Consider the following 22,750-nt stretch of genomic DNA (forward strand, 5'->3'; position numbering starts at 1 on the left):
TGCACTCCAGCCTGGGTGACAGAGCAAGACTCCGTCTCAAAATAAATAAATAAATAAATAAAGATATTTATGATTCAAAGAAATAAAGAAGAAAAGTGTGATCTAAGATGGAGAAATTCTATTAACCCAGTTGACCTCAATGACGTTCAGAGAACGCTCCACTTAAAAGCAGCAGAATACACATTCTAACATTTATCAAGATAGACCATATTTTCTGAGCTATAAAATGTCTCCATAAATTTAAAAGAATTAAAGTCATACAATCATAATGTCATTAAATTAGAAATCAGTAACAGAAAGATCTCTAAAATATCTCCCATTTAGAAACTAAATAACACACTTCTGAATAACTCATGGTTCGAAGAAGAAATCAAAAAAGAAAGTAGAAAATATTTTGAACTGATTCAAAATGAAAGTTTCACATGTAAATATTAAGCGATGCAACTACAGCATTATTAACAGGAAAATGTGTAACAATAAACACTTGTATTAGTAAAGAAGAAAGGTCTCAATCAATGACCCCAACATCCTCATGAAGAAAGTATAAAAAGAAGACTAAATTAAAATCAACCTTTAATTGATAAAGATCAGTGGATACCAATGACATAAAAATAAAAAAAAAACAGAGAAAAATCAATTAAACCAAAAGCTAGTTGTTTGAAATGATCAGTACAATTGAGAAACTTCTAGCCAAACTGATCAAAAGAAGACGTAAATTATAAGTATCTTGAATGAAAGAGCTTCTATCACTATAGAAATTACAGATATTTTAAAACAATATTATGGACTATTTTATGTCAATAAATTAGACAGTTTATAAAAATAGACAAGATTTTAAATGACATACACAACCAAAAAATTAACTAAAGTAGTAGCAAACTTACATTGCACTTCATTAAAGAAAGTAAATTTGTATTTAAAATCTTCTCACAAAGAAAATTCTATGTCCAGATCACTGGTAAATTCAACAAAATATTTAAGAAAAAGAAATACCAAATATTAATGAATTCAGATATTTAGGGAGGAGCTTTTACAGAAAAGTGTTAAAGCTTTTATAGAAAAGTGGTTCCTTCTTCCTGCTTATAACAAAACTGGAGAGGAGAAAAATAAATTGAATGAGGTATTAGTCATCAAAAATGAACTAGGACTTGATAATTCGGAAATTTCTCAGCTTATCTAAATTGCAAAAATCGGTAAAATTAAGACATTCGCTGTCAGGAAATTGTGCTCTAGAAAAAAAGCTATGATGTGACTGGACAACTTTTTGCTAAAGACTTGATTTGCAGAAAAATTAAAATGTCAGAGTAAATCAGCCACAGAAAAGGGCTCTTCGAAAAGATTAAGTGCATGACTCTTAGATACCCTTACCCATCTCAACAAAAGCCAAAATTGGAGATAGAATTATCCATCAAATGTCAATGAAAAGGCTTTTTGTTTAACGGAATGAATCTCTGTGACACACAGGAGACCTACATGGTTCTTGAAAAGTTTATACTAAAAGAAACATTGTCAGCTTCAACTAAAAGGGACAGAGAGAGTATAGAATAAAAGAAGAATGTCAGACCTCTCAAATCATGCAAGCAGGAAACGAGATCTGATAAAACAATTCAGCTGCAAACACATCCTTCATGAAAAAGGGAAAATGATTTCATGAGTGGATCCTTGAGCCCAGACAATAGAGAAATGAATTAAAGAGGATTATTCCCAGGTGTTAAAACTATGCTGTTTTCCTAGCCAGATATCAGCACTTCTTGGGACTAAAGACTCTTTTTGCCCTAGGATGGATTATGTCCAGGACCTCATTAACACCTAATTTAGATGACTGAGATGATGAGATTTGGAACTTTTGAGCTAATGAGACTGTGAGCTTTTAATCTTATGTTAATGTTATGATGGATAGAGTGAATGCACTTTGCATGAGGGATGAATGTGAATCTCTGGGGCCAATGGGAAGATTGTGGTAAATAGAATAATGGCCCCTGAAGATACTCAATTTCCAAAACTTCTGCATATGTTACTTTATATGGCAAAAGGGCCTTTGCAGAAATGATTAAATTAAGGATCTTGAGGTGTGAAGTTTATTCTGGATTATCCAAGTGGGCCTAATGTAATCACAAGGGTCTTTCTAGGAGGAAGACAGGAAGGTGAGAGAGATTTGAAGATGGTATGTGGCTGAATTTGAAGATAGAGAAAGGAACAACAAGCAAGGAATGCAAGAGGTCTCTAGAAGCTGGAAAAGGCAAGGAAAGAGTCTCCCCTCAAGCTCCAGCAGGAATGCAGTCCTGACACCTTGAGTTTAGCCTAGTGAGACTTCTGACCTCCAGAACTAGAAGATACAAGTGGTGTTTTAAGGCACTAAAACGAAGAACTAGAAGTGTTGTTTTAAGCCCATAAATTTGTGATAATCTGTTACAGTAGTAATAGGCAATGCATACACAAGCACACAAAGTACAATTTTTCTGTGGTTATTTTCCATATTTTTTCCGTTATTTTCTGCCTTTTGAAGACATTAAAGACATAAAATGAATATATATTAGTTTAGGAATAAAATTTAAAATGTAGGAATGCTATAAAAGAAGAAAAAATTTTAACTGGGCTAAAGCGAACCCAGTATGTCATCCTATTACATCAGCTTCTTCATCTTTGGATGAAGAGGTTGGTGACTGTTTCTTCTAATGTGAGAATAGCTCCAAATTGCTAAATTGTTCAGAATTTGACAAGATGAAAGAGGAAAGAAAAAGGAAATCTTGAAAACATTTACTGTTTCCTTGTTCAATGGATAACACGTGGATTCCTGATTGGGAGATTTTTCCTCTTGCTTTGATCTGAAGGCAGAAGGAAATATATTCATTATTGTTTAAAAGAATACATTTTAACCTAACTTTAAAACATTCATGATATATGGGTGAACCATAATCTTATTACCCCAACCTAGAAGTTATTTTGATCACTAAACTTCCTTTTCAATATCTTCATATATGTGTCTTTACATACTTTAAATAAAAAATATATAATTGTATAATGTTTTATTATTTTATTTAATATTTATCACTTCTAATAAATATATGTAAATATGTAAACAGAATTTATGTATTTTTTCAACAAACATTTCAAACATCTACCTTATGCAAAGCAATATATAGTGAAGGCAGATATAAAGTATAAATAAGTATTCTCTATTATTGCCTCTATTTTTAAAAAACTAAATGTATTGAGCATTCTCTATATGCCAGGAACTGAACTAAGTAATTTACTGTTAATTTAATTGTTTAATTTACACTATAATTCCATGAAGTAGGTATTAATATTATCTCCAGGACTAAAGTGAGATGATTGACATTTCTCTTTCCAGATAAAATTAGGTAAGGTATCCAAGGTCGTGTATCTAGGAAGCAATAAATCTAGGAAATTCAAATTTATTGTTAATTTTTCTATTTTTTTATGGAATTAAGAAAATGTTATTTATAGTTAATGCTCTTATACAGAATTCCCTATATTTAACTTTTTCTTCTTAAAATGACTTATTTGAGTAACTATGAGCCTTGGACATTTTCAATTTGGGGGCATTCGTGGGAATATTGGCCTCAAAAGTATCACTCCAATTTATAGTCTGCCTGTTAATATACCTTTTCCTTGCAATCACACCAGTCATGAGCTTTATAAAATAATTAGAATTGAATATTTTTCCAGAAGATTGTTTATAAGTTTTATTTCCTTTTGAATGAGTTCATGGTTCTTAGCTTTTGCTTATTTATCTACTGAGTTCTAAGAAAACATTTTCTCTTTGACTAAAAACATTTTATCCTAGGCTCTTTCCTCTCCTGCTCAATAAGTTGCCATTGGAACTCTGCAAGGAAAAATTCTAAAAGTTTCAGTGGTGAATAGAGCATAAATGAGAAATTAAAGCATTAATATTTGTTAGGAAGTAACTTCTCTTTGAGCACAAAAACAACAAAAAATATATTATTGTTATCTTGTAAATGGCATTACTTAGACAGGAACCCAGCAATTTTGGAGTCTACACAATCAGAAAGAGCTACAGTGGCTCTTATTCTTACCAAATAGTAGAAGGTTAATTCTTTTTCATCCCTGAGAATCTGTTTATTCAGGATGTAGTGTGCTTGAATCTCCTGGGTTTGTCCACAGGTCAAAGTACCAATAATAGGTTTGAGGTGAATATAATTCTTGCTTGGGGAAAAAAAATGCTTTGCAGTATGAGATGTTTGCGTATGAAATTCATCAAGCCACCAGTTATCAGAACAATTGTTACTCTCTTTGTATTTGACCTAATGGAAGAATAAATAAGCTGTTTTATATATTATATATATGATTGCAAAAATATATAAAAATATGCATATTATATATGTTTATATATATACATAAAGCAATATAATAAAGCCATATAAGAAGGCTGCTTTCTTAAATATAGCATAATCTGTAAACTGCTTCCCCTCGAGATCATTTAAGCTCATGCTGTATTGATTTAGTAGGTGTTATTCATTCACAAACAAGGTCAATTACTTTCTCTTAACACGCTATGGCTGCAAATTGCATAAGAACATTTGAATATTCAACACAAAACAAAATAGTAGTATGCCAAAGAAACCAAGCAAGATCTTACTTGTATTAGAATCATAAAAATATTCAATTTTTCAAAGGAATATCAAGATGATCTATTCAATGTCTCTTGAACCTAAATCATATTGTCAACAGAGTTTACCTACAAGTAAAAGATTTCTGGCAGACTTTTCTCTTTTTATAATTTAGGTCTCCATATTGCTTAATTTACATTGTACTCTTTTATTTTATTTTATTTTATTTTTTGAGATGGAGTCTTGCTCTGTCTCCCAGGCTGGAGTGCAGTGGCGCGATCTCGGCTCACTGCAAGCTCCACCTCCCGGGTTCACACCATTCTCCTACCTCAGCCTCTGGAGTAGCTGGGACTACAGGCGCCCACCACCACGCCCGGCTAATTTTTTTGTATTTTTAGTAGAGACGGGTTTCACCGCATTAGCCAGGATGGTCTCGATCTCCTGACCTCATGATCCACCTGCCTCGGCCTCCCAAAGTGCTTGGATTACAGGCATGAGCCACCGCGCCCGGCCTACATTTTACTCTTTATCACTTTTTTTTAATTCCTAGAGTTCACATGCCTCTCAAATATCTTTAAATTATCTCTGGCCAACCGTAGTTTCTATATTTTTGGTCCCAGATGCCCCTTTCCACTTACTGAAATTGTGAGAAAAGGTGATATGTAGTTGGTGGTGTCCATGGAAGTGTTCACCAAACCATGCTCATCAGTAGTTGCACTGAAATAGTATCTAGTATTCACATGAACATCTACAGTTTTGTTGGTGATTGGCTGATGGTTTTCATTGACTAGAAGAACCTAGAGATATAAAAGTCATAGCTGGTTAAAGTGTCATAGGGCAATAACATCTTCCACTCCGTCACATTTACCGCCAGGTCACTCCCTGTCATTTACTGAAGATCTTAGAATCCGAAAACGAGACTTGTTTTCTGAGCTCTAAACTATGATTTTTCTTTTTAATACTTCTTTTTAAAAATTATTTTGAAAGCTAAATGGCAGTTTATTTTCCATTATTATTCTAAATTCACAAATCATAATTATATACATTTCCTGGGTACAATGTGATGTTTTGATATATGTATACAACGTGGAATGATTAAATATACTAACATATATATCACGTCACTTACGACTTTTTCAGATGAGACATTTGTAATTTATTATTTTGAAATGTACAATATATTATTACTGACTATAATTATCCTGTTATGCAATAGATCTCAAAATCTTGAATAGTTCTATTTGGATATCTCATGGGGACTCAAATTGAGAACATCCAAAAGCGGGATCATCACACTACCTTCCCAAACTTTCTCCACCTCCACTGTTCTCTCAGTATATGGGTCTTCCATCTATCAGATAACTGATGCAGGAATACTGAGGAATTGGGTTTTTTTAAATGAGTTATTTTCTCTCTTTCACTGCTTATCTCAAACTCATTGTCAAGTGCTATCTCCTCTCCCCATCTCCCATCAAATATATATTGATTCTATCTGCTTCTCTCCAAATCTGCTGCTACCATTCTAGTTAAAATCACATTTTTTCCCATCTGGTTTCCAGTAGCTATTTAATCTTCTGCATTTCCTTGCTGCTTCATTCTTGTCTAAACCATTCTATACAGCCTGAGCTAACCTGATCATGTTACTGTCTTTCTTAAAACCATTAGTCACTTCTCAATCCAAAATTCTTACCATATCTTAAAAGACCTTAATAACTGTTCTTGCTTGCCTGCAATTATTCAGTCAATTCGGTCATGTCTTTAACCTTAGCTGTCATCACACTGGCTGCTTTTTAGTTCTTTGCTCTTGAAAAACTGTTTCATACCCAGAGCCTTAGACATTCTCCCTTTTATCTTACATTTCTGACCATGTCATACTCACCTTTCAAGTCATCAGTTTTTCTCATGATCTTCTCTCTACCTGAAATGGCCATATGAAACTATATCTATATAGTTATTAATTTCTTGATAATTTAATATGAAATACTAGGATAAATGAAGAAAATATAAAATTCAAGTATAAAATATCAGATATAAAATTCAAAATATAGCTTGAAGCATTTGCTCATGAACTGTTAATTCAAAGATTATTTACTACAAAATATAATTTAAAATACCTAGAAATCTTGCATCTCTTATATGAAAGAAAATGGATAGTTTACTAAATTATTGGCTCTAAAATGTATCAATATTGATATCTATATGAAACTTTGAAATGGAAAACAACTTTAAAAACTACCAGCAATAAAAAATTCAATCATCTAGATGAAAGAATGTGTTTGAATTCTTCCTATAAAAATTATGTTACAAAATCATTGTTTATAAAGAGACAATCAAAGAGTATGCAGCTGAACTACACAAATGTATTACAGAGGTGTGTTAGGAAGTTAATAAAACATGCTTTGTTTTTCTGGATTTTGTGATTATATTTGCTTTTTAAATTATAATCTGCTGTACTTTTTTCCTATTTGAAATATTATTTTTTTAAATAAATTTTGATTTTGTGATTTAAAACTTCATTTTCTTAAAAACCTCATGCCCCAAATTGTGATTATGTTAAAAACATTTTTTTTTACCTGTCCATACCAGGGGAGTCCACTTCTGTAATGTGAATCTACTTTAGTAAATCTCAGTATCCTTAAGGTATCTGTGATTTCATATGATCCATGACCAGTTAATTCCAATCCTGAAAAATAAATGAAGTTGAACCATTCTATGTATTAAAAACTCACCTCCTACTTCCTCCTCAGCCTCACTTCATCATAACAAAATACCATCCACATTCTCTTTTCTTTATTCTTGCCAGCTTCCCACATTTACAAGCTATTTGACCAGCAACTTGACATTAGCTTCACCTTCACATGAAACATTATTGGTATCCATCGTCCCTCATTCCTCTGGTTTTCCACCTATGTTCTTTATTTTCTCATCTCCTCTATGATCTTGCTCCATCTTTGTTTTTCCCTCTCACATCCCTGCTCTCCCTCCACAACTTTCTGTACATGGTTGGATTCTTCACAATCACACTGGCCCAAAATATGCTTGAATTTCTAATACAAACTTTATTTCCAGAAAGACCTGTCGTTTCCCTGCGTGAGCTATCCAAAGGATAGTGAACACCTGGTGCTTTTCCATTCAATGATGTGTACTCTGTATCTTGTTCTTATCAAAAACACAGTGCTATCAAAGTCTTAAAAGATTCCCTACTTGCCCTCCATATCGAATTCTCATCTCAGACTTCACTGTACATGAACTCTCGGTAGTACTCCACACTAAGTACCGCTGAAACTCTTCCTTCCAGGGGCTTCTAAAAAATTATCCTCGTTGTTTTTGCCCCAGCTCTCTGACTTCTTATTTAATTATGCTGATTTATTTGTTACTGTCTATCTCCTAAATGCAGTTGTTTCTGTCCTTGGACGCCTCTTTGTCCTGTCTCTATCCTAAATTTAGCAGTGCTAAATTGAGCTCACTTTCAGAGCATTTGCACTCACTCTTTTTTTTGGGGGGGGGGGGACGGAGTCTCACTCTGTCGCCCAGGCTGGAGTGCAATGGCGCGATCTCCGCTCACTGCAAGCTCCGCCTCCCGGGTTCACGCCATTCTCCTGCCTCAGCCTCCCGAGTAGCTGGGACTACAAGCGCCCGCCAACACGCCCGGCTAATTTTTTTGTATTTTTAGTAGAGACGGGGTTTCACCGTGTTTTGCCAGGATGGTCTCGATCTCCTGACCTCGTGATCCGTCCGCCTTGGCCTCCCAAAGTGCTGGGATTACAGGCGTGAGCCACCGCGCCCGGCCGCACTCACTCTTAAGAGGACATAGACACAACGAGAATGGATTTAGATTTACATTTCTGGTCCTAATTTAACTCTGGCTCTGTTTTAAAATTATCAGCTAAATACATCCACTTCCGTTTTGATATTCCAAACTGTAGTTAATTACCTTTAACATTGGCCTGGCGCGGTGGCTCACACCTGTAATCCCAGCACTTTGGGAGGCCAAGGCGGGCGGATCACTTGAGGTCGGGAGTTTGAGACCAGCCTGACCAACATGGAGAAACCCTGTCTCTACTAAAAGTACAAAATTAGCCGGGCGTGGTGGCGCATGCCTGTAATCCCAGCTACTCAGGAGACTGAGGCAGGAGAATCACTTGAACCTGGGAGGTGGAGGTTGCGGTGAGCCGACATCGAGTTATTACACTCTAGCCTGGGCAACGAGCGAAACTCCATCTCAAAAAAAAAATTTTTTTTTAACACATCTCATCATAACAGTTCTTTTTCATTGACTCATTATCTTGGTTAATGGTATTTCCATTTCCCAGGCCCCAAATTTGGAATCTTTGGGGTCACCTTTGACTAATCGTCTGACGTACCACATGGTAGCACATTTTTTCATCTAGCCTATCCTCTTCAGGTCTGCTAGACTTACCTTTTAAGAATATCAATTTATTTAGACGATTCTTCTCAAATATATTGAAAGATATCCAAGCTTTTCAGAATAAATTTAAACTCTTTAGTGTATGATTTACTTTTCTCCACACCTTAGCACCAGCCTCTATTTTCAGATTCTTCTGAGATCAAACATAGTTTTTGATGCTTATCACCTTTTCCCTTTCCATCATTAATCTTTCAAAGTATTACCTACCCTACATAAATCAGTTGAAATGCTATTTTAGCAATAAGGTTTTCTTTGGGCTCTAGAAGGTATACTAGAATTAATTACCTCTCTTCATACTCACTTGGCCCTTTTTTGTATTTCTTGCAGAAATTTTATTATGGCTATGTGCACACACACACTTAATTTCTATTTTTAGGTGCCTAATTCCTTGAGGGCAGGGACCGTGTTATTTTCATAATCTCCAGAAACTATAAAGTGTTTTACATGGAATGGAAGTTTGATAAATATGTATCACATTAATAAATATTTAAAAATAATACAAACCGGTTCCCTCCTCTTTGACCTTCGCTTTGACATGTATCGTCATGTCATACTCTTTGTCTCAGCTGAAATATTTTAGTGTTTACAAGTTGTGTGAAACATCCTTCAGTGTCTGCCTGAAGAGAAAGAAAGAGAATTCTCAGGTCTTCCAATTTGCTACTTAAAAAGTCAGCTGTCAATTTATGAGAATTTTTTTACTGGCCATAAAAATAAATGTTAACAAATGTTCTGACCATCCTTTTGGTGCTTATCTTTTCCCAAGCCCAAGAATGACATAAAGTTTCTTCATTCATCATTGATTTATTCATTATCAACCTTTGGCTTCTCCCCTCTCTTCTGAAAACTGATTCCATTTCTGCCATATTCAACTTTCTAGAGTTTCCAAACATGCCATGGTATTTTGTAATTCTATCTCTATGCATATGTTGTTCCTCAAATGGTAATTCTCTCTTTCCCATTCTTACCTTAGCCAACAGTTAGGCTCCTCAAAACTTAACTCACACATAACATATTCTGAGAAGGCTTTCATTCCTATAAATATTGACTAAGGATTGCTATGTTTTGTTTTTTTTCTTTTTTTGAGTCAGAGTCTCACTCTGTCACCCAGGCTAGAGTGCAGTGGCCATGATCATGGCTCACTGCAGCCTCAACCTCCTGGGCTCAAGTGATCCTCCTACCTCAGCCTCCCGAGTGGTTGGGACGACAGGTATGTGCCACCACACCTGGCTGATATTTTATTTTTTATAGGGGCAGGGGTCTCACTATATTGCACAGGTTGGTCTCAAACTCCTGGGCTCAAGCGATTTTCTCACCTCAGCCTCTCAAAGTGCTGGGATTACAGGTGTAAGCCACTGCACCCAGCCAGGATTGTTATGTTCTTAACTGTATATTCTCAATATCTACGATATTAATAGGAATATATACATTTATTAAATAGATGAATCCTCACCATAACCAAGTTTTCAAACTAAATGTTGGGGTACATGTTTTAATAAAGATTTGTTTTCATTTTAAATTTATTTATATGAAAATCTTTATTGCATAATAAATTTAATCATATTAATTTATTTTTATATAGATGTATGTCATGACTCACTTGAAAACAGAAGTTAATACTAGTCTCCCTGATACATTACAGATTTGGGCAGCTAGATTCCTCTTATAGTATCTTGCTTGTCAGTGTCTGCCTTGGTGTTCATTATTATATTCGTTACTCTGGCCTCTCATTCATTTGCTCTCTGCAGCTTTGATAACTTTCTTTTCCATACCCTTGAGGTAAGAGGTGGGACTCAACTTTGGAAGCAGGTCTCAGACACCGGACCAAATTGAGAACTCACTAAAACAGGGATGCAGGGTGGCTGCTTTCCATTAGACGTGCCTACCAGTGTGCCATGTCAGTTTACCATTGCCGTGGCAACACCTGAAGTTAATGCCTCTTTCCATGGCAATGGCCTGACAACCCAGAAGTTACCACTTTTTCCTGGAAATTTCTGCATAATCTGCCTCTTAATTTCCATGTAACTAAAATGGGTGTAAATATGACTGCAGTACTCCCTTTGAGCTGCTACTGTGGGCACACTGCTTATGGGGTAGCCCTGCTCTGCAAGGAACAGTACCTCTGCTGCTGCTGTACGCTGCTGCTTCAATAAACGTTGCTGTCTCTAACACCTCTGGCTTGCCCTTGAATTCTTTCCTGGGTGAAGAAAAGAACCCTCTTGGGCTAAACACCCATTTGGGAGCTTACCTGCCCTGCATCACCCTTACAGTGTCTGCTCATAGTGCCACACCCTGGACTTTTTACATACTCTGCCTCTGGAATCAGTAATTTTTGCCTTTTATTTTTTAATACATCACATTCTACTTTCAGCTGTTCCCCTTAATTATTCTTATTCCACTTCTTCCTTGACGTGTTTTGGGCCTCTAATCCATTGTCCTTGGAAGTCTTCCTTTCTTCAGCCTTATACTGGTTTAACATTCCTCCAGCGCAGTTTACTTTCCACGACATTCCATTTGATTCTCCCACTAGCCAAATTCTTAACACCTGCCACACACATTTTTCTGTTTTCTGTTTGATAAAAGACAACTCTGGATCCTTCCACATCCTTTTATGCCCTTATATCTGGCATTTGGATTGCCGTTGGAAGGACATTACCAAACTAACCAGATAAATACCACTAGACACCCACGAGCCCAACCCTCAAGTGAGCCCCCAACACCGCCAGACCATCTTACAATTTTCCCCCACTCCACCATTTTGCTTGATGGGTATTTCAAACACTATTCTCTGTTGTATTGTATTCACTATTGTAATCCATGAGAAGAGAAAACCTTGGTATTAGCGTCCTGAGGAGAGTGGTTTCCACATACCTGTTGACTGAATTCTTCACAGATACTTCGTGAACATGTGTTGTGGCAGTCGGAACGGCATAGTGAATATCTTCTGCATACACTAAGTGTCACCAGACCAGGGACAGGCTCTCCATATCTGTACCTATAACAATAAGGTGGCCATGCGAAAAGCTACTTAATAGAAATAATACTGATGTTTCTTCAACTGATTTGATCCTTTCATATATCCACCTTAAGCTGTTGTATTACCTTCCATATTATTTCCATTTTATAAACACTTCTTCTGAAAGACCGTGTCTTAATTGTCCATAACTCTAAGAAAAAGTACTGGAAGAATCTTTCTGAAACAGCTCCAAATGGAAAATTACCAATTTAGTTTTTCTCAGATCTTTCTTCCCTCTTAGTTGTGGTTTTACTATAAGATGGTCCTATTTCCCTCTTTCTCTGCTGTCAGATTATCTAGGTCATGATTCCAGCTTTGACAACACCTCCTACATTGTCTTAGGGCAACATATTAAGACTATGTAGAGAGTGTATTTCTGAGTTCTCCTTGATTTATAGGTACTTTAAGAAAATAAATGTGAAGTTAGATGGAAAAGTAGTAGCTATAAAACAAAAATGTTGTATCATGACTCAGTTTGATTCTGCCTAATATGATAGAAGGAAATGACACAAAGCCATAACTAATTTGTTGTCTCTCAAAACGTGTTTTGTGGACCACCAGCATTGAAACGATCTGGGATACATGTTGACATGCATGTTCTGAGAAAGTTCTGAGACTTTCCTCAGATGTGTGATTGGAATCTTTGGACATGGGGCCAGAGAATCTGCATTTGAAGTAAGCACACTCCCCACCCCATAGATTCTGTTGAACACTGATGTTTGAAACCTATTGCTTTAGCCCAAATGATGGGGCAGATAAGGTGTAGGGTCAGTTCCCCAAGCTTCTCCTTTTTATAGGATTACTTACAGAATAAAAATATTAGTACACACAAGCCAATTAGAACATTGTCTGGCCCATTTTAAATGTCCAGTAAATGATTTTATGATTAGCAGATGTGTGTCATCTGCTACTGTACCTGCTCCCTACTGTGAGCTTAGGCAAGCTACAAAGAGAGGTATTCCTCTCCTAATTAAAACACTTCCAACTTCAGTAACTGTTATTTACAATACCTCCCCTCAGATAGAGTAAGGAAATAGAAATGAGACGAAAAAAATGCAACTCACAAGGCACAGGTTGTTATCACAAATTCTTCATCTAGAAAACCAATAACCTTGGGCATTGTTACTTGGACCTCAAATTTAGGCAAAACTGTTTTGATAAAAAAGAAAAAAAAAGGTGAGAGTGGGCCAGAGATCTTACAAGTATTAGCAGTAGATGCTATGACAGAACCTTTAACATGTGGTCACATGAAATGACTTCAGCTACAACAGGGAGCCCAGGGACAATCCTGAGAAGGAGAAGCCATTCATTACCACGAGCAGTTTGTACTATGTTCACTTGGTTAAGTTGATAATACATTCCCTAGACTCTCTTTCTCTGAATTTGTGCCAGATTTCCCAGATAGAGGGAAGGCAGCATGATTAGTCTCTGAAGATCACCACAGTTAGATGTGGTAAAGAGGGACCAATAGGTTTCAATGTATTCTTATTCTTTCCCTCCCTAGGCCCAGCTCTTCTTCCCAAATGCCAGCCCTGCTGACTAACAGAGGTCTGAGGCCCATCATCTGACAGCTGGCTATAAGCCTACTAAAGTGGTAGCTATGCAGAGTGCAGAGGTAATAATCTTCCATAGATTCTTCTGTCAGCTCCTCTGCATGGTTGGTGCACTTGGGCAGCTGAGGGTCCCTCGCTTCCCAGACCTTTGCAAGCTCACATTTATACATCCCTAATCATGCTTCAGAACTGGCTAGTAATTTTCTCTCACCTGTCAACTCCTCCTGATGGCCTCTTACTTTTCTAGCTTCTCTCACAGTTTTGTAAGGTGTTATTCCTACAATATAATACTATTCTGTGATTTTGATGGCAGTTCTGACGAGTTTTGGGAACCATGTTTTGTGATAGGACTTCTCAGCCATGGCATAAAATATTTAATTTACATTACAAAATCCACGTAACTGATAACTAATAAGATGGCTTCAATGTCTGACTTAGTAATCAACTATGGTTGAGTACTAACTAGATCAATTGTGTTAAAGTTTAGTTGACTACCATACTTAGTTGAACTATAGTTTAGTTGATTACTAAATTATATGGTTTAGGAATCATAGTTGATTAGAGTAGTAAAGGTGTAGGTTATAGACAACCATAAAATAATCCCCAGAAATACTTTCAGTTATAAAATATAAAAAACATACATAGTGTATGTAGCTGACACAATGTATTGGTTAACAATTTATGTTTGAGTATCAATTCAAATCTTTCCTACCCCTTAATGACTCTGTGATTTTTTTAAGTTACTAACTTTTCCAGTACTGATATGCTCATTTGCAAAATGAGAATAATAATAGTATCTGTCCCAGAGGGGCATTGTGAGAATTAAATGAGGTGGTACATAAAAAGCACTTAGCAAATATATGGGTAAATTTAAAAGCTTGCTAATTTTCAACTATTGTATGCTAGACCTTTGATTCTTACCTATATGTAAAAATTATCTAATCTTAAATACTCTGATATTATAAATGGCTTACACATAGAGCATTCTTACCATATTCATTCATCTCAAATGAGTGCTGTATTTTCTTCCCTGACTCTCTCTGCAGCATGATCTTGTGGGAACCCAGAATGGGCTCCACTGATAGCGGGAAAGAGAGTTGGTTGAGTCCCCCTTGCAATTTGAGACTTTGCCTTTGGAAAATTTGGTTCTTCCTGGGGTCCTATAGGTAAAAATATTATGAGTTCATAGAAACAATTGAAATATATACCTTTGAGTAGAAGGGCAGCTTTGTGGGTAAGAACGACATAGGCAGCTGTATCACAGATGGTTGGTAAATTGGCCCAAAGGTATTAGCAAAGTTTTATAGGAATTCCAGCCTGAGATAAGGGCAGTAAGTTTACTAGCTATGAGATATTACAGATAACATTTCATACTGATGCCTCTTTTTGGTATTATGTATATTTATTTTGGTCAGAAATATTGGATGAGTCACTAAATTGCATCATCTCAAGAAATGTTCCTGCATTTACATGTTATCCACTTAGAATTTAAGGTGGACAGAAAAACAGTATTTGTTTAGCTCTGGTGAAATGGTGAGGGAAGGGAGAGAGGCAATTTAATGTAACTTGTAGAGAGTCCTCATTCCAGTTGTAATGTACAACATACCACTTACCTCAATATAAACCACCGGAAACTGAAAAGAAAAAAAGATAGTATGAGCACATGGTAGAATATAGAAGGAGAAAACCATGACACCAGCACTGACAGAGTATATGGGCCAGAGAAAGTTATATTCCAAATGAGGAAATACCCCATTTGGTTCACAGCACTTCGTATGATTAGTTTGGGACATACATCTTTCACGAAGTCATGACTTTCCTATTGTTAAATAACATACAATTGAGGAAACCTATTTAGATAAAAAGGTCCGAATAATAAGTTTATTATTATTTCACAGATGATATTTGTTTAAGAGGGAAATCAAATTCACACATTTATTCAATGAAAGTAACTGGAATCTTTAAGAGGACAGCTTCAACTGCATGCTGAATTCATTTTAAGAATGCAGTTTATGGAGTGCCTTGATTCTGACATCCCTTATTCTTCTAGCAGAGATACCCTTATGAGATCTTCATGTGGTGGGCTTAAAATACCTCTTTAACTGGTCTCAAGTTTCCCAAAAGAATAGGCCTTACATTTTCCCTCAGCCATCACCCATCATTACGAGACTCACCATTTCATCCAAAGGGTGGAAATTGACATCCATAGAGACAACACGGAATTTCACTGAAACAGAGGTATTTTCCTGTGAAATCACCCCGCGGAGCCTGGGGTAGTAATAGCATGCCTGAATTCCCAGGATTGCAGAATAAAGTAATAAAGAAGCTCCTCCCCTCTCCCAAAGTTCCCCTTGCTCATTTGATTCCTCATACCTGTTTGTCCTGGTTTGTATATGGGTTTGTCTGTCTGGACAAAGACTAGGTTCTCTGCCGTAGTTGTATATATTGATTTGCTCTTTGTGAAATGCAGAGTTGCCCCCTCTACCTCCACAGCAATGACCACCCAGGAAGATGGTAATTCTGGAATCTGTAAAACAGAAATGAGCTGAAGAATCTGCCCAGACTTACTTCTGAATTTCTCAGCCATTAGGAGTTTCTGTCTTCCTGGTTAGTCCCTGAGAATTAGTAAGGGACAAAGTCAAGGATAATGCTCCTTGTCTTAAAAGTAGATTATTATGATGTTGTAACATGGCAGTAACATGATTGAAGGAGAAAATATTGCAATAAAATGAGCTAATTCTTCAAGCCAGTTATGACTGAAATGGGATGCTTGCATTTTCACAGCAAAATGGTGATATTAAAATAATTATTAAATTTTATTTTTCAAAGGTCAACAACATTATATATTATCTGGCCAGGCACGGTGGCTCATGCCTATAGTCCCAGCACTTCAGGAGGCCAAGGTGGGCAGATTGCTTGAGCCCAGGAGTTCAAGACCAGCCTGGGAACCATAGTGAGACCCCCACCTCTACAGAAAATCAAAAAATCATCCAGGCATGGTGGTGCCTATCTATAGTCCCAGCTACTCAGGAGGCTGAGCTGGGAGGATCACCTGAGCCTGGGAGGTCAAGGCTGCAGTGAGCCGTGATGGCACCACTGCACTCCAGCCTGGGTGCCAGAAAGAGACCTTGTCTCAAAAAAAATTTTATGTTATTATTTGTGGTAACTACATATGATTAAACAATTAATACCTTAAGTAGTAAAAGATTAAAAGGACAATACATCCACTATCAACCATTGGTGAGATCTTAGATAAGTTATTTGACTTTATAAATCTCAGTGTTTCTATCTGTAATGGTATGAATATTATTTACCTCAGAAGTTTAAGATCAGATTAAATCCTTTCTATAACTACTGTTAAATTTTATGCATGGCACTCTGTTTGTAAATATCATGTAAGCTGTGAGCATATTCAGTAGAACTTCCATTCTTAAAATCTAAATTGAGATTCACTCTGTACTTCTCATTTTTCTTTCATTATGCATTTTTTATTTTCAAAGGATTAGAACCAAAGGTATCAGCTAATGTGCTCTTTCTCTATCCAGCTCCCTTATTTCAAGGATCAGTACTGACCATGAAGGAAGTGCAGTAGAAATAGTTCCTCTTCGTCACCAGGTCTGTGAGGAGGGACCTCTTCTGCATTTTGTACATCAGAGTTACTTTCAGTGCCACCGTCTCATTCAGGTGATTAAGGATGACACAGGTCTTTTCAGGAACTCCAGTGCAGAGGTGTGATGGGACCAGCACTAGGTACTACCTGTGGAGGGGAGAAGTCCAGATTAACTATGGAAGGGTCAAAAAGACATCATTATTATGGCCATTTTCTAAATAATCTTTGCTTTTGTCACCAATCATGGAACAGAGACAGATTTTAGCAGGAGTGTATCCTCCAAAGGCCAACCCAAAAGATCTGAGGAACTGAGAAAACCAGAAATTAAACCCCAGATATGCTTCTCTTCTGTTGTGAAGTACTCACCCACATAATATTAGCAAAGCTGTCAATAGCCATGGGTAAGCAATCCATGAGTTATTATATATTTTGGATAAAAATTTCAAAATTTCAATATGCAAATCAATCAACAAATCATCATTGAAAGCATTAAGAACCTCTCTGTATGCGGTCTTGGGTTTTGCATGGATGATACTACAGATCTCTTTGTTCCAGGAAACTAGGAAAAATATAACATTTAGTACATGGGGAGAAGCTGAATTGCTTTTCAGTATGACCTTGGGAGCAGGGCCTTTTCTTTCTTTAGCTCTTTTCTTTTCTTTTCTTTCTTTAGCTCTTTGGTGATGGAGACGAGGCAAGCTGAGCCAGGCTGATCACCAGACATATTGCCATATACACCCGGAAGAAAATACCACTCTCCTCTCACCAATTGCCTCTCACAATCACCCAGAAACACTACATCTGGGGATGCTGTACGTGTACACACTCTTCTCTCTCTTCCTGGGTGTCCCTGTCTACCCAGAAAACTTCTGTTTGCTTCATAACACATATCTCAAAAGTGACTTTCTCTGTGCAGAATTTGGTGAGGCCCTCTCTCTTACATCAGGCCTCATGAAGAGTGGGCATTCTTTGGAAGTATTCTGACAGAATCCTGCAATGCCTGCTTCTGTTTTTCTTCTATAGTTCATTCTCTGTGCACCATCTCTCTACTTTTCCATACTGTGAGGTGTTGAGGGTGGCGTCTGAATTTTGCTAATCTGTAGATTCCCAAGACCTAATGCCAGCTCCTAAAGGTGTGCCAAAGGATTGAGTGAACTGACACACAAATCCTGGCTTGTCTGTAGAGCATACATTCATCTTGGCAATCCCTTATTTGAGGAAAACACAGATACTGAGTCATTTCACAATTGTCACGACGTGCAATCCATTTTATGAATCAATAAAAAAAGTATCCCTTTTTGGGTAGGAATTCTATATTCTTTTTTGGTAAATGTTTCATAGATGTTGCTGCCTTATGTCTGTGACTTTCCTGAAATTGGAGGATGTCTCTTTCCACATGAGTAGTAATGACTTGCTGATACTTCCTGGCCCTTTTGACAGCAGAAAATTGTGTAGGGAATTAGAAAATACAGATCAAAGAGATAATAGAACGGGAAAAAAGGAGGACAATTTAATTTTCTGGAAATAATGCTTATGGTTCTGCAGCAGCTGAAGCATCACTGGGAAGGAGCAGGAAAAGCAGGATCAAGACTGGCTGAGGCCAGTTGATTTCCCATCACGGTGCAGAAAGGAAGAGGGCAGAATGGGAGCCTGAGCCCTCGATTCTTTTAACCCTGTTCTTGCTCCAACTCACTGGTTTTTATTTCATCTGATGGGCAGTGAAAGTAAACTGCCAACCATTTATTTTTGTAACATATTAACTACTTCCAGCATAAAAAAATCAATTCCAGATCATTTTCATGACCATATGTATTAATTTATCCACTTTCCCAAATTTTCTAAATTCCTGAAAAATAGTAGTTTGAGGCTACCACTAGCTCAGGTCATTAATCAGTTTTAAAACTATTTTCATGAAAATACAAAATAAATTACATGGTTTGATGAAATAAACCAATATTCTTGCAGTTTTAAAAAGAGGTATTAGTGTAAATCCATATCCCAAATATGTTTTGGTAGTCTAGGGAGCACAACATACATTCTTCACCCAAGATTCATCCTAACTGGCTCTTCAGTGAAACAAGGAAGTGAAATCTGTCATAGAATTTTAAATAAGACAAGTTTGGGAGCAACCTCTCCATTGCTTGAAAGATTCACTTTTGATTTGTATAAGTATTCTTATATTTATTATTTTAAAAAGGGCAGTTCATTGGGTATAACAACATATGTAATATATAATTACTGTTTCTTAATTCATTCAACATCTAGAATATAAATTCAATTAATTTATTTTATTCTCTAAGAAAATGATCTCTCTCTGATGAACATTCTTATTTAATTTTATCCTGAGTGATAGAAAATATTTTATCAACAGTGATGCCTCATCCTATTTGCTTTCCAAAGGGGATTCAGATGTTAGAATTTATTTTTATGGAACACTGAAAATAAGAAAGGTCCCATTGTTAAATTAATAAAACTAGGGCCTTATAAAATTGAAGTTTGGATATTTTGAATAAAGAACTGATTTCAACTATAAAATAAGATGTGAAGAGAAATAGGCACTTCTGAGAACGGGGAATATTTTACTGTGTTCCTTTATAAATTGGGGCTAGGCAGATCTTGACATACACTTTTCTATATGACCTGAAAGAGTGATGGAGAAGTAAAGATGATGTATGTGACAACCGTTGGTGGACTGCAAAACTGTAGATATGTAAGCGATTAAAATTCCAATGATGATAAACTATGGCTAAAAAAAATGCCAAGTCAAATGGAATAAACTGTAGTAATACATTGTGTTAGCCCTTGTAGTCGACAAATGCTTGCTTGGGTGATTGTAAAACTCTTCTGCTTTATTTTGGCTCCATTTGTACGCTCTCTTACTTCCACTCATCTTCCCAGCTCTTCCCACATCCCACCCTCACCCCTAGATTACCATAAACGTGCTTATTCTCTATCAGTTTAATATGGGATAAATTAACCTATAATAAGCAGTAAATGACTTTTAAGAGGTCTCTATATTACTTTTTCCAGGCATGATCATACTTTTTAGATACGTACCAAACCTGTATTTGACCAAATGCTGAATGACTAAACATAAAATCCTTTTTTGTACGTATGAAGCAAAAATTGTCATCACAGTTTGAACTTCTGGAATAGAAGAATAAATCTCAAGAATTATCAGAATTTTATCATTTTAATTTTTAATTAAAAATTTTAGTTGATACATTTGAAATATTTGACATTATAGGGTAAACACAATACTTTCTCAGCACTGTCAGCTAAGGCTTCTATACTCTTGGGATCTTCAAACATTTTCCTTGTATCCCTTAAAAGAATTTTATTAAACATGTAATATCTTACATATACTTGACATCTAAAATGTTTCACCATTATCAAGATGATAAGTGTAGTATAATACTGATGTTTAAAAAATAAAATGTAATACCACTTTTTAAATGTATCCGATGAAATGTAGACACTGCAGTGATTTTTTTGGCCACCACCGTTCCTGTAAAACACACATGAACACTTTTTTCACCAGCAGGAAATTTTATATCACTCTTGTTTCTTTTTGGTCTTATATTTTCATTCTACTTCCTCAGGTAATTTTATCCTGGAGTTGCATACTTCAATATATTTTATTGATCGCCCTATTATATGTTTCTGCAACTAAAGATCATCAAAGATTATTATAAAAATATTCCTGAGCCTGTAAAGTTCTAATTAGTAATAGATGTTTTCTAGGTTGCATTATCATTAAAATTATTATCAATATACTATTTATAAAATTATATATCTGCTATAATCTTAATAGATATTAAAAATGAGAACATTTTTGTTCAAAAATAATTTTTTAGTGAAATAAATCGTGTATTCCAGCTGGCTCCCTAAGATTGTGTATTCTTGGATGAATATTGCTTATTGCTGGATTAAAACAAGTTTCATCTGTTCTCTATTTGTTCTACCCTGCTCTATTTCAATTCTAGAATATTGCTATTCTGTTTTCTATTGTATAGATGTAAGCACTAAGAAAACCTGTTCACATAAAGAGAGAAATAGCAATAGGGGACGTTCTATTATAACAATGTTATCTAATTATTTAGGCTTCCATGTTAGAAGCCAAAGGTCACATTATAACCATTAAAAATTACTTTTAATTATCTATCAGCTGATAAATCCTCTGTAATTTTATTGAAAGCAAAGTGCTAAACCAGGTCAATTGCAACAGGATTTGGAAATCAGCCATTACGATCATTCTTATTCTCGGTTCCTAGAAAGTATTCAATAAAGGCTTAAAAGGACTTATAAACGGCCACCAATCATTACTTTCTTACTTAAAAACACAACTTTTACCAAATATACTCAGAAAGTTTGGAAATTTTGAAATATCATTTATTTTAATATACTTTGTCAATATAAAGCCTCATAAAAGGCTTTTATCTGATCAGAACCATAACCTGCACATTTAGCTCATTTCATTTAAAGAAAGTCTCCACCAGTAACCTGATTTGCAAAGCCAGTCCTTATTGTCAAAATAACCAGTCAGACTGGACTTATTTCTAACAGGAAAAAATGTTGCATTATTTTTAATTTCAATAAACTCACTAATATATATTCCCAGGATGACTCTCCCACTTTGCAATTCTAAGATGAAGAGTTGTGCTGAATATTTGTTACCTAGATGAAGTAAGACAACCCTACTTTGGTATTTCTTTCCATGCTTTCTGCTTTATTCTTATGGAACTCTCAGGGGGAATACAACATTGACAAGAGTTGGAAAAGAGAAGAGGGGAATTTTAAATGTGAATTGTAATCATTTCTGTCACCTCTACAATATGTATGAGTACAGAAAATTTCAGAACAGGCCAAAAGAATCAATTTCTAACATCATGTTTTTCTTATACCAGAAATTGTTTTAAGACAGATGGGTATATGATACCTACAATGGGCTTATGATGCCTTGATTAAGAGAGTTTGTGCAAAAGAGAATTTGTGCAAATATTAATATTTTGATTTATCTTTTTGTAAGAGACAAGCAAGGCGTTTTTCACTCCAAGATACATCTAAAATACATATTATAACTGAAAGAGAAAATGTATATTAAAATCAACTCATAAGTTATGCCTTGATTATATTACAGCATGATGACAGTGGTTTTATAACATTGCTTACAACAATCGTAAGATTATTGATCATGCACAATTTCAAGGATCCCAGAAATGACACTGACATAAACTGAGGGCAAAGCTGACTGTAACTAAAAGATTTTAGCCAAATGTCAAAGTCAAAGATAAATGTCATAGCGCCCTAACAAATAGTATGTGTTTATCAAAAGTGATAAACCTGGAGATGTCATCACAACAACAAAAACTTTCATGAAAAAGACAAGTCAAAGTTAAGTTATGACTGTAATTGTAGCATTAAATATAGGGATTAGAAGAGAAGAGATATGTGAAAAAAGTTGACTTTGTAATTGAGAATAGTTTTGATACATTAATTGTATAACAGATTTTTCAAATGATCCAAAATAAAGCTACTTTTCAAAGGAACTCT

General features: G+C 35.7%; 1 protein-coding gene across 1 annotated transcript in view; it reads right to left on the reverse strand.

Moving 5' to 3' along the window:
• Positions 1 to 22,498, reverse strand: part of LOC101143538 (pregnancy zone protein-like) — a 49,628-nt gene extending 27,130 nt beyond the window's left edge. Inside the window, 15 exon segments of the mRNA XM_055357460.1 lie at positions 2,762 to 2,825; positions 4,059 to 4,286; positions 5,231 to 5,389; positions 7,166 to 7,275; positions 9,526 to 9,575; positions 9,577 to 9,638; positions 11,890 to 12,013; positions 13,099 to 13,183; positions 14,579 to 14,747; positions 15,201 to 15,221; positions 15,762 to 15,814; positions 15,961 to 16,114; positions 17,161 to 17,340; positions 18,729 to 18,791; positions 22,370 to 22,498. Coding sequence (XP_055213435.1) covers positions 2,762 to 2,825; positions 4,059 to 4,286; positions 5,231 to 5,389; positions 7,166 to 7,275; positions 9,526 to 9,575; positions 9,577 to 9,638; positions 11,890 to 12,013; positions 13,099 to 13,183; positions 14,579 to 14,747; positions 15,201 to 15,221; positions 15,762 to 15,814; positions 15,961 to 16,114; positions 17,161 to 17,340; positions 18,729 to 18,791; positions 22,370 to 22,498 — 1,651 coding nt within the window.
• Positions 22,499 to 22,750: the final 252 nt, after the last annotated feature.

This window comes from Gorilla gorilla, chromosome 10 (genome assembly GCF_029281585.2).
Source record: "Gorilla gorilla gorilla isolate KB3781 chromosome 10, NHGRI_mGorGor1-v2.1_pri, whole genome shotgun sequence".
NCBI lineage: Eukaryota > Metazoa > Chordata > Mammalia > Primates > Hominidae > Gorilla > Gorilla gorilla.